The sequence below is a fragment of the Notolepis coatsorum genome (genome assembly GCF_963971535.1).
Source record: "Notolepis coatsorum genome assembly, chromosome: 1".
Classification (NCBI taxonomy): Eukaryota; Metazoa; Chordata; class Actinopteri; order Aulopiformes; family Paralepididae; genus Notolepis; species Notolepis coatsorum.
This window is the reverse complement of record NC_140165.1, coordinates 27,452,753-27,464,560: the sequence shown is the minus strand read 5'-3', so window position 1 is coordinate 27,464,560 and position 11,808 is coordinate 27,452,753. Positions and strand designations below refer to the sequence as shown.

Here is an 11,808-nt window from a genome sequence, read left to right as displayed (position 1 = left end):
CTTTCACAAAGATAGGTAGTAAAAAAATATTATAAAAAAAAAAAAAATCTTTTAACTTTTTTTTCTTTTTTTAACACACACATCCGCGACCCACTCAAAATGGCCCCGCGACCCACTTTTGGGTCGCGACCCACCAGTTTAGAAACACTGCTCTATAGTATATAATATCTCTAATACTGGGTCACTAACGATTGCCTTTAACGAAAAAGGGCTCCTCCAAACTTGGTATAAACTTGGTATAATTTGCACACAGCGCTAACTGAAAAATAGAGTCTAGATTGAAAATACCCTAAATTATTCCTTAATTTATGACTTTCTTTTTTTTTTACCTTGGCCCTGCTTCCTCTTAACTCATTGACTGCCACACTGTTTTCCCATCTTTACTCGATGGCGCCAGCGTTATTGACCATTTCCGCGATGTTTGCGGACCCATCGTGTGTTCTGTATAATAGCTATGGTTTGATTGATTGATTGAAAACTTTATTAACAGATTGCAGAATGGGTACAATACAGTACAGCTCAATAATGGTGACAATAGTATGGCTCATTTGACAGGTATTGTTTATAGTGCAACACTGACAAACCAGTTAATTTCTACATACTTTAGCTTGTGTGCTATTCCACGCTAAACATCGCCCCTTTCCAAAATAATCCAGTATTTTTGTCTAGATAGTGAGATATGACATGTTATATGCATATGCCCAAATCGTTTGGGTTGCCTGCCTGAAACCTATATTATTTCCAAATCAAAGGTATATATAGACCATATATAGATCACAAAATCATCAAGTGGGTGGGGGGGTTGTTTTACGAAGCTGCATCATTACCAAAAGCATGTTTTAGGTTCGGTAAAAGACGATGCTGTGATCGATACAAAAGCATGTTTTAGGTTTCGGTAAAATAGACCTAGAATAGACCTTACCTTAGTCAGAAGGTACTTAAAAATGAATAATCTGCACACATTACAGGTATTACAGGTAATCCCATCGCGATCGCAATTATTTGTGTGCATTGGGCAAGGCTATAATACGGGAAACAATAGCTTTCAGGCGATCGGATCTCCGACAGATTGCTGTGTGCTGATTCACTTTGTGCATCTGGCTGCAGGAACCCCTCCCCCTCAGAGAGAGAGATACTAGAGCCCCAGTTCAAAAGGTAGGTGATACTGCCATCTGGCGGGATTCGGTCGTCATTGCAATTTTAACGTAGGCAGCGGTGCCAGGGAGACACAGACAGGTCCGCGCGAGTGTTTAGAATGGGGATCAAAGGAAAAAGATCAAAGGATCTAAACCCGAGAAATCTCGGGTATGACGCTCAACAGTTGGATTCGAAACCAGAGAAATGTCAGGTTTGGCGCAGAAAGAGTTCAAATGTGTGTCACTAGGGCGGCTTCCAGGATCTGTGGCTCCTTAGTTTCCTAAGTTCTTCTCTCTTTTAGCATAAGTGGAATCTAGGTTCTGCTTCAATGTATGCCAACACTAAGCAGTGATGGAAGCATTAATCAAATGCTTCTTCTTAACGGACCATACTGGTGTCATTTTGACTTCTCTTCATTACCAGAGATTGTCCGTCTTTAACTAATTTCATGTTCATAGGTGTATAAAGTGTATGTTTTGGTAGATCTCAGTCTACCTTTCACATGCGTCCTTATTACTCATCTAGGACCCCGAACCTGATCTGCCAGCCGGCTATATCTGGTACAGTACCTACACCGGCTGAAGCGATCTCGCTCAATACTGGACCAATTCCAAAAATGTTTGTCCTCATAAGTCATTTAGACCCCAAATACTGGAAAAACAGGGGAAATACCAGGATTACCTAAAGTCCTCGGTATCAAACGTGCTCAAGGTATGAAATATCTTGGTAAGAAGAAACATCCCATCTCTGAAGCAGCAGCCTCTATCTATAGGCTCTGGCCCGTCCCGTCCGTGTCCTCTTTAACTTTGCTTCCTGAAAGTAAAAAATAGGACTAGTCTGCAGCAAAACCCTTCATTAAAACTAAGCAATTAGTACTCACAGGTGTTAGAGACAGGTGTTAGGTGGAATGGAAAAGTAGGATATTTACTTTGAAAAGGTCCCCCTAAACACCCAAGCGAACGGTGATACAACTCCCTCAAAAAACGGCACTGAATTGGAGTACGGCGTGCGTCGTTACTCTACACACCTGCCTCTCAGAGACGAGTTCATCTCTCCGCAGTACAATATCCTCTGCCAGGCGCAGTTTCCATCACAGTACAAATTGTTTACTGTATTAGCCCTGTGAATCAATCTTGAGCACTTATTGATAGGGTTGTTCTATCTCCATGGGGTTTGAGTGTCACAGGGAGGCTGTGCCGGCATCAATCACGCCGGTCCCAAGCTGGAGCCCTGAGTCTGCCGTCGGCAGGGCTTCTCCCCAGTTCCTCTCTCCTCTCCCCCCGCTCATCAAACTCCCCCCTCCCCCTCTTCCCTCCCCTCGCTCCAGAAATAGCGCAGGCAGGCAGACCGACACAGGACAGGGGAAGTGGGGGGGGGGGAAGACCTACGACAGGATGATGGGATGAGGACTGACACCGTGCGATTCGGCGGCGGCGGCTGTGCTTTTTTTTCAATCGCAAACGTTTCGCAATCCCGCTGAAGAGTGGCTGTCGCCCTGTTACGGACGGGTAGGATACCATTGATGATTGGTTCGAATCCAGCCTCTCCTCCTGATGTCCTGTCACTCACTGTCTTATCTAACAAAGCATAAATGTCGTACAAATATCTTCAGAAAGTAAGTTATAGGGTATTGACTTTAAAAGGTATTCCAAGAGTTTTCCCGTAAACGGCTCGCTTTTGTTTATATCCACATTTCCACCTAAATAGACATAGTTTTCTATTGTTGTTCTATAGTCTACAAGCTTACGTCATATAACCTTGTGCAAAGTTTACATCCCATCCGTGTTGCAGGGTTCGCACAAGGTCCTTGAAGTGCTTGATTTTTTTTTAAATAAGTCAAGGCCTGGAATTCCTTGAAAACAGCAAAAGAAAATAACAAGGTGCTTAAAAAGTAATTGAAATTCAAATCAACCATTCGCATTGAATGTTTTGTTCATCCATGATCACATTTTTCTGAATCAAGAAATCTTTTTTTTTGTTCTGTTTTAATCAAATCCGACGAGTCGCTGTCTCGCACGCTCCAACTGCTTTTCCTCATTTATTCGCGTGTGATGCTCTAGCTTGCTCTAGCTGGCAAGCAGGCCAAGAAGATGCGTATAAAACAGCATTTAAAAGTGAATTGTATCCTTTGAGTGACATCCTTGAAATGAAAAATAGTGCTTGGAAAAGTACTTAAAAGTCCTTGAATTGGGCGGCCGGGTAGTGCAGCGGACTAAGCGTCTGTCTACCACCACAGAGACAGTGGGATCGAATCCAGCTGTGGTGCTTCCGGGTTGGCCGACCGTCCGTACTAACACAATTGGCAGTGTTAGAGGGTGGGAAACCCGGCGAGGGTGGGTCCTGGTCGTTGTAAACAGCGACTCCTACAGTTCGGTCGGGGCGCCTGCACAGCAAGGGAAGGATCTAAGAGAGGTAGTGTGACCTTCCACACGTTACATTCTCCCAGTAAGAGTCCGCGCTGCCAGGTGAAAAGAAGCGGTGAGCTGGCTACACATGTGTTGGAGGAAGCATGTGATAGTCTCCGCCCTGCCGGACCGACGGTAGGGGGTAGAGTGTGCAACGACCAGGAAGGGGATTAGGAATTGGCATAACGACTAACACTGGGATGGGAGAAAAACGGAAAAATAGAAGGAGGAAAAAGATAATTAAAAAAAAAAGGTCCTTGAATTTAATTTTGCAATATCTGTGGGAACCCTGGTGTTGAGTTTCACTTTTGGTGAAGTTGTAATGAGTCTGGCCTCCTTTGATTGACAGACAGTTGATTTGTTAGATTTCAAGGAAGATCGTATGGACCAATCAATTTGAAGCACCAGCCATATGTGCTCCACGTCACCAGAAGAACACGCCTCCAGTGCACTCTGTGTTCCACGTCACCAGAAGAACACGCCTCCAGTGCACTCTGTGCTCCACGTCACCAGAAGAACACGCCTCCAGTGCACTCTGTGCTCCACGTCACCAGAAGAACACGCCTCCAGTGCACTCTGTGTTCCACGTCACCAGAAGAACACGCCTCCAGTGCACTCTGTGCTCCACGTCACCAGAAGAACACGCCTCCAGTGCACTCTGTGCTCCACGTCACCAGAAGAACACGCCTCCAGTGCACTCTGTGTTCCACGTCACCAGAAGAACACGCCTCCAGTGCACTCTGTGCTCCACGTCACCAGAAGAACACGCCTCCAGTGCACTCTGTGCTCCACGTCACCAGAAGAACACGCCTCCAGTGCACTCTGTGCTCCACGTCACCAGAAGAACACGCCTCCAGTGCACTCTGTGCTCCACGTCACCAGAAGAACACGCCTCCAGTGCACTCTGTGCTCCACGTCACCAGAAGAACACGCCTCCAGTGCACTCTGTGCTCCACGTCACCAGAAGAACACGCCTCCAGTGCACTCTGTGCTCCACGTCACCAGAAGAACACGCCTCCAGTGCACTCTGTGCTCCACGTCACCAGAAGAACACGCCTCCAGTGCACTCTGTGCTCCACGTCACCAGAAGAACACGCCTCCAGTGCACTCTGTGCTCCACGTCACCAGAAGAACACGCCTCCAGTGCACTCTGTGCTCCACGTCACCAGAAGAACACGCCTCCAGAATGTTCCCTTTTCACCCACTCGCTCTGTGTAGCGACAATTTCATCCACTAGTGGTCAGAAACGTCATCTGATTCCCGCAATCGATCCCAGTCAATATTAGATTACATTAGATTCAAATGTATTTGTCATCATACAGCACAAGTAGGCTACAGTACAACGGAAATGAGTTGGCATCTAACCAGTGCAAATGTAACAGTAACATGCATTACAATATACAATGTACAAGTGATTAAATGTGATATATATAAAAAGCTACTGGTAATATATGCTAAACTGATATATGTACAGTATAATTATGTACAGTGATACAGGTATATAAGGTGATACAGGTATAATATACTATGGTAGTAAGACATACTGGCCAGTGGTATAACACAGATACACAGATATAGATATAATGTATACAGGTATGTGAACAGGGATATAATGCAGATAACAGCTGTAGATAAATATATATATATACGGTACATACAGCATAATAGTATCATTGTACATGGATGTCATACAGGCATGTAAACAGGAGGTAGAGGTTATGTATTGTATTGTGTGCGAGTCTCTGTGACCAACGTGTGTGTTTTTTCCCCAGTGTCACGCTTCTCCAGCCCGAGACTGACACCGCGGCTGAGCAGGAAGAGGGCGCTGTCCATCTCCCCGCTGTCGGACGCCAGCATCGACCTGCAGACCATGATCCGCACGTCGCCCAACTCCCTGGTGGCCTACATCAACAACTCCCGCTCCAGCTCAGCCGCCAGCAGCTCCTACGGACACCTCTCGGTGGGAGGGATCAGGTGACTACGGCGGGGAGGGAATCGCCAGAGGCCTCACGATACGATACTATCGCGATACTTGCGTCACGATACGATAGTATCGCGATACTAAATATATCGCGATACGCTGAGTATTGCGGGGCTTTTTTTTTATTCTTTAAAAAAAGAAATTATCAAAAAAAATGTATTACCTTTTTTCAACTGCAAAGTAAAACTTTGTCAACATGTTTTGTCTAATAAAATAAAGTTCAGTCTGTTCATCTCACTTCAATCATTTTTATTGCAGAACATGGTATTTTCTCAAGCAGACCGATGTAAACACTGTAATCTGTGTTGCATGTACCTGACAAACTGAACTGTTTGTATTACAGTCATATTCCAACTTAACTGAACGCACATGTGTGTGTGTGGACTACTGTACTATTACAGGTATTGAAATGAACAATGAATTTTTTTATGAATAATTAAATATCGATACTTGGCGTCCCTGTATCGATACAGTATCGCCACGCAAAGTATCGCGATACTACTATGTATCGATTCCCCCCCCCCCCACCCCTAGTAACTACGGCAGGAAGGGAAAACCCAGTGGTGGAAGAAGTACACGGTTCCTTTACTTAGAAGTAGAAATACCCAAATAAAATAGTACTCTGGTAAAAGAGTATTCTTAAGAAAAAAGTAGAAAAGTGTTATTGAATGTACTTACGTTTAAAAGTACATTATCTTTTTGCAAACAGTTTCTCTTCAAAGTAACTAGTAACTTATTTTTTTTATTTTTTTTAGTGGAGTAAAAAGTAAAACATTTATTACAATATTACAATATCGTGACTCTAGTATCGTGATGACTCCTCTATATACACCACCCGCCCCCTCTCATCTCCCTTACTAGACTTCAGGTAGCGCTAATCTGCTACATTCTACTATTTCACTATTTCACTGCTTGTGTGTGTGTGTGTGTGTGTGTGTGTGTGTGTGTGTGTGTGTGTGTGTGTGTGCGTGCGTGCGTGCACGTGCGCGTGTGTGTGTGTGGCTGTACGTTTGACTACAGTCTAGAAGAAGCCTTTACAACCAACATTTTGAAGTATCAACTGTTAGAGCATACCATATCACAACTGGGCTACAACTGAAACATTTTAGTCTTCATATTTGGAAGCCTGGGTCATGTTCACAAGTTGGGTGTTAGAGGCCTTCAGATGGCCGGTCTTCCGAAGGGAAGAACCAAACAGTTAGCAAGATATTGCTCAGTGTCAACTATTATTGGCAGCCGCGCAATTTGGAGAAGACGCTGCTATCTGCAAGCTGTGTGTTGATTGTCAAGTTCATCATCCATGTGTGTGTGTAACTTTGGTTGCCATTGCCAATTTGGGCACAAATGTAACAGAATAATCCACAATGTCCAAGTGCACTGATAATATTTGTGTCCTTTAAACATTGTCTTTATGTGGACACAAATAACGATTCTAAATGCGTGTGTGTGTGTGTGTGTGTGTGTGTGTGTGTGTGTGTGTGTGTGTGTGTGTGTGTGTGTGTGTGTGTGTGTGTGTGTGTGTGTGTGTGTGTGTGCGTGTGTGTGTGTGTGTGTGTGTGTGTGTGCGTGTGTGTGTGTGTGTGTGTTCCTTACAGCCCATCCTTTCCCTTCCCCCACCCCATCAACCCCATGGCCTACCAGCAGCTCCTCTCCCACCAGCGAGGCCTCAGCGCCTTCGGACACACGCCGCCCCTCATCCAGCCCTCGCCGGCCTTCTGCAGCCGCCAGGCGGGCCTCTGCCTCTCCGCCCTGCCCACCTCTGCGCACTGCGATGCCCCCTCCAAGGTAACGAGGCCCTGTTAGACTTGACTTGGTGTCCTGTGTGGTGTCATACAGTAGCCTTGGGACTTGACTCGAGACTTGACATTAACCCTTTCAGTACCACACTACAGAAGGTTAACCTTTCACTACCAGACCATCTGTAGTGTGGTTGTGAAAGGGCTAACCCTTTGTCGTGTGGCAGTGAAAGGGTTAACATTCTATATTGTTGCAGTGAAAGGGTTAACCCTTTGGTAGTGTGGTAGTGAAAGGATTAAAAGGTGCTATAGATGAAATTCAACCACCAGATGTCGCACTAGAGCACCAGCATGTCATTTATCCAATCAGGTGCGTTCCACATGGGGAAAAGGGACGTAGACGCAACACCATTCATTTTGGACCCGCCAAAATGTTTTAAATGATCAATTCGTTAATCAAATCAAATCAAATGTATTTGTAGAGCCCGTAATCACAACAAATGTCCTCCATGGGCTTCACAGATCAAGAAGAAACATCACAATAGATCCACAATAAAAAAAACACCATAAAATCCACCCCCAGACTTTCCCCAATGAAGATAAGGAACAACTCCCTAAAACCTAGCAATAGGGGAAAAGGGGGAGAAACCTCAGATGGGCAGTTCAAAGGGGATCCCCCATCAGGGCGTCTGTGATATAAGATGAATCAATCATCTTTTTGTGGGAGAAAGGCAATACTTTTATTCCATACCTTTTTTTTCTTTTTTGGGGATTTATTTTTTTGCGTATCGCTTTTATACTACTGGGCAGTCGAGTAGAGAGAGAGAGAGAGAGAGAGAGGAGGAACGGGAGACAGAGTGGGGGGAAGACATTCGGCAAATAACGACGGGGATGGGAATCGAACCCGGGTCGGCCGTGCCGCGACGTTATGTGGTTCGCCACTTGGGCGCCCCATTCCATACCTTTTTAATAATTACTCTACATAAAAATATCTATCCATATCGTATCTATAGCACCTTTAATGGGGAACTACGCCCAATTCAACAATTCATACATGTTATTCCTGTGGTCTAAGACGGCCCAAAAATATGATTGAAAACAAGCAACCCATAAAACTGTGTGTTAAAACTCACATTTAGGATGTCATCAAGTATAAAGTTTGAAGCTGCTCCATATACAGTGAATTGGGAACGCTTTTATAGGTGACACTGAGAGCACCCAGGAGTATGTTGTAAGTATAACGGGTACATGTTCTGTTTCAGAGCCGAGAACACTACTATACAATAATGTTAATTTGGGTATAAAGACTCAAACGAAACGTTCTGTGGTTCCACAAAAGCAGCCTCTCATTCGTCAGCTCCAGACTTCAAAAACCGATGACATCATGTGAGTCTCACATCTCTGCTTTCTGGCTTTATGAGAGAGTAGCTCCTGTTTACAAACACTGACTAGTCACCAGGCCGGGGAAATGACATGTTGAAATCCTTAACTTGGGTGGTGTTCCCCTTCACTGACCCGAGAGATGTGCTTTTATGACTCAAGACTGACTTGATATATTATATTTTATTATAACATAACTGCATTAAAATTGTGACAAATAATAAATAAATGTGTATACGTTTTGTATATTACTGTATAAACTATACACTAAAACTATGAAACTTTCATAACCTTTTGTTTTTGCAAAATGATGTACTGAATTATGTTTTTTTCTTTTTTTCTTTCTTTTTTATAATGTAATAAAAGGGTAGGCAATTATAAGCCTCGGCTTCAGCCTACACCTTTTCGGCCGTTTAAAAAAAGAAAATTATACATTTCCTACTACTGTACATTGCTTTGTAAAAAAAGACAAAAATTAAATCATTCATTCACTTGGGATTGGGAGTACGGTGGCCTCTGTCACACCTGTTGTATAGTCGATCACAAAAGACAATCCCTGACCCAGGAACAGTGACCGTTAGTAGCCCTGTATGTCATGCCACCATTTGTTCCAATTGCTTGTTTGTGTTCGCAGGCAGATTTAGTTTTCCATTAAACCTTTTGATGTCTTCCCATATCGCAGTCTGGTGGGGCTAGAGTCCTCCTTCCCACAGCGGCAGTGGTGTAAGAAGTACACAGTTCCTTTACTTAAGTAAAAGTAGATAAAACAGTACTCTGGTCAAAGTAAAAGCCCTCCATTCAAACTTCTACTTAAGTAAAAGTAGGGAAGTATTTTAATTTGAATGTACTTAAGTATCAAAGGTAAAAGTACACATTTTACTTGATGTAATGTGTTTGGACGCGTTAAATCCTCGAACCATTGACCTTTAAAGGTTGTGTTAAAGTGGTATGTGGTCCAGTTAGGCTGCTCTGATTATGTCCTCTTGAAGTTGCCAGGCTTTTTCCATGTTTTTTATGCTAAATCTTTTCCTTCAAAGTAACTAGTAACCGATGGGTTCAGATAAATGCAGTGGAGTAAAAAAAAGTTTCCTTTGAAATGTAATGGAGTAAAAGTACAACGTTCCCTAAAATGAAAATGAAAGTACCTCCAAATTGTACTTAAGTACAGTACTTGAGTAAAAATACGTTCCACCACTGCACTAGTATGTGTGTGTCTGGTAGGGTTTGCGGTGAGTCTTTGCAGTACACTGCACTTCCAACCCCAACTAAGGTCAACCCTGAGTGGGTGAGATGGGCTTTGGAGACAAAAGACCCCATAATTTCCCCACAACCCACACAGTCCTGAACTCACAATTTGCTCGCTCTCTCTCTCACTCTCTCTCTCTCTCTCTCTCTCTCTCTCTCTCTCGCTCTCTCTCTCTCTCTCTCTCTGCAATAAACACACACGCACACAGAGAGACACCAGGGAGAAGCTGGATTCTCCCTGCTCGACCAGGAGTGCATATTTGTGGCTGTTTGCAATCAGTCAGCATTGCCGGTATATACAATAACCAATTTATAATGCTACATACTGGCCACATCAGCAGATGGTGGACCCTGACAGGGGTGCGGATCAGCCCTTTGCTTTTATTTAAGGAGGGTGGTATGTTCTTTTGTGATTATGTCCAGAGAAGAGAGACAGAGATGTACAGCGTCTTACTCTGGCAACGCACGTTAGCAACGCATTGAATGTCGGTGTCGTTAACAAGGCAGAGTGCTAGCTTGGTTACAATGTGTTGTAAATGTCATTCTAAACTACATTGGATGCAAAATTAACAGTAGGGCAGCGCTGTAATATTCATGCTTTGAATATATAATTTTACGACAGGCGCGCCAGGCGCACCTTCCTATTATGTATACCTGACAAGGGGTCCTGACAGTCAGTTGGCTGCCAGCCGTGGATGGAGTTACACTCATGCTTACCTCATGCTTACCTTTGAATAAACCTCTTAATGCAATCTCCTCATCCTGAAGATTATTCTATATAAATCGAATACGACAAGCGCAATGACCGGGAGGGAGTTGTGGCCTAATGGCAAAACTAGACGACAAGGATTCGATGTCCCTGATGATGTCATCAGTGGCCATTATTCAAACTTATTTATTCATTAACTGTCAAACAAAATTAATGTGTGCAAAACTATTTAGAGTGTTTGGATGTGTGTGAGATTATGTCCAAAATAAATCACCACCACTCTTCTGTTCTGTTCTGTTCTCTTCGCTTCTCATCTCTTCTCCTTTCTTCTCTTCTCTTTTCTTCTCTTCTCTTCTCATCTCTTCTCCTCTCTTCTCCTCTCATCTCTTCTCATCTCTTTTCTTCTCTTCTCTTCTCATCTCTTCTCCTATCCTTTCTTCTCTTCTCCTTTCTCCTCTTCTCCTCTCTTTTCCTCTCTTATCATCTCTTCTCTTCTCATCTCTTCTCCTCTATTCTCTTCTCCTTTCTCCTCTTCTCCTCTCTTCTCCTCTTGTCTATTTTCTCCTCTTCTCCTCTCTTCTCTTCTTTTATCCTCTTCTCCTCTCTTATCTTCTCTTTTCTCCTCTTCTCATCTCTTCTCCTCTCTTCTATTCTCCTATCTTCTCTTCTCTTTTCTCCTCTTCTCCTATCTTCTCTTATTTTTTCTCCTCTTCTCTCTTCTCTTTTCTCCTCTTCTCCTCTCTTCTCTTCTCTTTTCTCCTCTTCTCCTCTCTTCTCTTTTCTCCTCTTCTCCTCTCTTATCTTCTCTTTTCTCCTCTTCTCATCTCTTCTCCTCTCTTCTATTCTCCTATCTTCTCTTCTCTTTTCTCCTCTTCTCCTATCTTCTCTTATTTTTTCTCCTCTTCTCTCTTCTCTTTTCTCCTCTTCTCCTCTCTTCTCTTCTCTTTTCTCCTCTTCTCTTCTCTTCTCTTTTCTCCTCTTCTCATTTCTTCTCGTCTCCTCTTGTCTCTTCTCTTTTCTCCTCTTCTCTTCTCTTTTCTCCTCTTCTCCTCTCTTATCTTCTCTTCTCTTTTCTCCTCTTCTCCTCTTCTCTTTTCTCCTCTCCTCTCCTCCTCTCCTCTTCTCCTCTCTTCTCTTCTCGTTTCTTCTCCAGCACCATGGTAGTGACTCAGCAGTCAGCAGCACAGTTAACCCCATGATCACTAAAAGGTCAAA

General features: G+C 43.6%; 1 protein-coding gene across 1 annotated transcript in view; it reads left to right on the top strand.

Moving 5' to 3' along the window:
* Nucleotides 1-5,125: 5,125 nt before the first annotated feature.
* LOC311228216 (zinc finger protein GLI2-like) overlaps nucleotides 5,126-11,808 on the top strand; it is a gene marked incomplete at both ends in the record, with an annotated part of 29,971 nt that continues 23,288 nt past the window's right edge. The window contains 4 exons of the mRNA XM_084314127.1: nucleotides 5,126-5,135; nucleotides 5,282-5,516; nucleotides 7,119-7,308; nucleotides 11,747-11,808. The exon at nucleotides 11,747-11,808 is cut by the window's right edge and continues 49 nt beyond it. Coding sequence (XP_084170253.1) covers nucleotides 5,126-5,135; nucleotides 5,282-5,516; nucleotides 7,119-7,308; nucleotides 11,747-11,808 — 497 coding nt within the window. The remainder of the gene's footprint in view (nucleotides 5,136-5,281; nucleotides 5,517-7,118; nucleotides 7,309-11,746) is intronic.